General features: G+C 33.3%; 2 protein-coding genes across 2 annotated transcripts in view; one reads left to right on the forward strand and one right to left on the reverse strand.

Moving 5' to 3' along the window:
• Positions 1 to 2815, forward strand: part of LOC107481782 (tobamovirus multiplication protein 1) — a 49114-nt gene that overhangs the window by 3416 nt on the left and 42883 nt on the right. The window lies entirely within an intron of this gene.
• Positions 1443 to 2815, reverse strand: part of LOC107481781 (calmodulin-binding transcription activator 2) — a 7705-nt gene continuing 6332 nt past the window's right edge. Inside the window, 2 exon segments of the mRNA XM_016102091.3 lie at positions 1443 to 1973; positions 2054 to 2374. Of these exon segments, the coding sequence (XP_015957577.1) occupies positions 1872 to 1973; positions 2054 to 2374 (423 nt within the window). The 3' untranslated portion in view covers positions 1443 to 1871.

Raw genomic sequence — 2815 nt, forward strand, 5'->3', positions numbered from 1 at the left:
GTAGATCTTTTCTCTTGTGTTTCAGATCGTCCATAAAAGTAATAGAACTGTTATGTATATTCCTAATTTGATTTTATTGAATTAACACCAATTATTCTCTAATCTGTTTCAGTTCAGACCATTTTTCTAAAAGGAAAATATATACATAAAATTGGAACTTTTTCAATGAAAAAATTCACCTATGTTTACCCTAAACAAACACAATTTGTAAGGAAAAATATAGCCACGAGAGAGGAAAAGCAAAATTTGAATGACACGTCTGCTAACAATTGTTTTCTGTTTATAGATAAACCAAACAAATAAGCTTCGAACAGAGAAAAGGTCTTGACTAAAATTTCGATTCCAGCATTTATAGCATAGCTGACAGATACAAATAGCCCCTATTGACCGAGATTATGGCCAATTTTGATAAAAGAAAAGAAAATAATATCCGAAAATTATAGTGAAAGACTGCAAGCTGAACCCAATTATTTTTCTTAGATTTCAATTCTGTTATTGTAGGAATTTATAAGTTCACTATTACAATTTTTAGAAATTATTGGATAATTTTTTTCCAAGGGTCTATTGAAAATTTATAAATTCATTTAAAGGTAATTCTATCGCATTGTTATAAGACCGGTTATGCTTTATTGTATGGAGTGTTGGGGGGCCAAAGGGGGAGCATGAACATAAGCTAAGTGTGGCAGAGATGAAGATGTTGAGATGTATGAGTGGTCATACGCGATTAGATAAAATAAGGAACGAAGATATAAGAGAGAGAGTTGGAGTAGCACCCATTGTGAAAAAGATAGTTGAATCGCGTTTCAGGTGGTTTGGACATATGAGAAGAAAACCGACAGAATACCTAGTTAGGAGGGTGGATGAGATGGAAGATGGTCAAGGGGTGAAAGACAGAGGAAGACCTAAAAAGACCATCCATGAGGTGGTCAAACGAGATTTACATGTAAACGGTTTTTTTGTAGACATAATACATGACAGAACACAATGACGTCGTTTGATTCATATAGCCGATCCCACCTAGTGAGACAAGGCTTTGTTGTTGTTGTATTATTATTATTATTATTATTATTATTATTATTATTATTATTAAAGTAAAAGTAGAAATTTGTTGTGTTTGGATGTTGAAACGGGATTTTCATATATAAATGTACCTTTTTATTGAAACAAAAATAATTAAGTTTTTTGAACATGATAGATACAGAAGTAATTAAAAAAAATGAACTAAGGCCTTACTTTGGCAGTAAATTCTTTATTAGGGAGCTGCTCATCTACATAACCAATAATAAAATAATTTCTTTTATTAATTTATATTCTTACTAATTAAAAAGTTAATAGCATTAATAGTTTAAAATAATATTCAATTTTTTAATATAAATTCCTTTTAATAAGTTACAAATATTTAATATATTTTAAATATTTAACTATATAATATAATATAATAGTTTAAACTCAAGAAATTTGTTTATGAACATGTATTAAGCCAACAAGATCAAGATCAGCAATGAAGTATAATTTTTAAACTACCTTTGTGTTTGTATAAGTCCCCGCCCAACTATAATTAGGATTTCCTTGCGTATAAAAAGTAAAAACCACCATATATAAAAGTCAAACCATATCTAAATTACAGTATATGACCTGTGACAACTATCAAACCTGAATGTATTCTAGCTTTTACAATCTATTTTGAATTCAGCCATGGGTCCAACAAGGATTTTGATACAGAACACGACAGCCAAGGACCCAAGCAGAGTTCTGATTAGAACTATATACAGCAAGAGATGTTAGAGCTGTTCCAATGCCAAATAAAACCAACTGGCCATGTATGTATTTACACTGGGAAGTGCAGTAGTAGTAGTAACCACTGCAGAGGATCAATCATATGCTATAGGCAAGTTCTCATCGTCCAAAAGCATATCAATATCAATCAAATCCGCCACCCCATCAACAGTGTCTTCCGAATTGGTATATTCCTGCTAGATAGTAAAAGAACCTATGATTAAGCTAGATATTCAGAGTTTCGTGTCATTAATCCATATATTAGAAAATATAATACCTTGGTTTGACGAAAGTCCTCTACTACATTCAGCACCCGCCGGTATTGAGCACGTGCCTCCGGGTACTGGACCATGGATTTCACCCTTGAAAGGGCTTTTTGGAACCTTTCTTCACTTTGCTTCCTTCCTTCTTTGAGAACATCATAGTCATCCTCTTGTGAAGGATTGCTTGGTGGGTTGGGGACCATGTTAAGGGTATCTGGTCGGAATCCACGTAAGCCTCTGCCCTTACGTCTCCAGCGTAATATGACCTTCTCAAGGATTCCAACAGACCAGATTAATTTGTATTGCTTCCTTACCTGGTGACCTCTTACGTGGGCCTTAACAACATGGAATTCAAGTCAGTGACAGGATGTCTCAAATGTACAGAGGCACAAAATAAAAAAGAAAAAAGAAAAAATCAACTTGTGAACAATCCAGAAAGGACACCCGGGAAAGAAATAACGCATAAAATGACTGGAAGGATGCGACTAATACAAATCTTTTTCAAATCCCTGAATTTTCCTTACAGGATAGAGGTTGGAAACAATATAAATGCCGATGTTAGAAGTAATCCCCATGAAAAGATGTGTAGCAGTATTTTTAACAGGCAAAAGAAATAGTATTCCCAAGTGAGTTCTCATCAAATGAACTCCATTGAAAATTATAAAGGTTGCACTTCCAATATCCCAAATAACAGAAAGAGAAATAGGATAGTTCGAATTGAATCCAACACCTAAATGCACCCAAAAAAAAAAAAAAGAAAAAAAAACCAACAACTA

The sequence above is a fragment of the Arachis duranensis genome, chromosome 3, assembly GCF_000817695.3.
Source record: "Arachis duranensis cultivar V14167 chromosome 3, aradu.V14167.gnm2.J7QH, whole genome shotgun sequence".
Classification (NCBI taxonomy): domain Eukaryota; kingdom Viridiplantae; phylum Streptophyta; class Magnoliopsida; order Fabales; family Fabaceae; genus Arachis; species Arachis duranensis.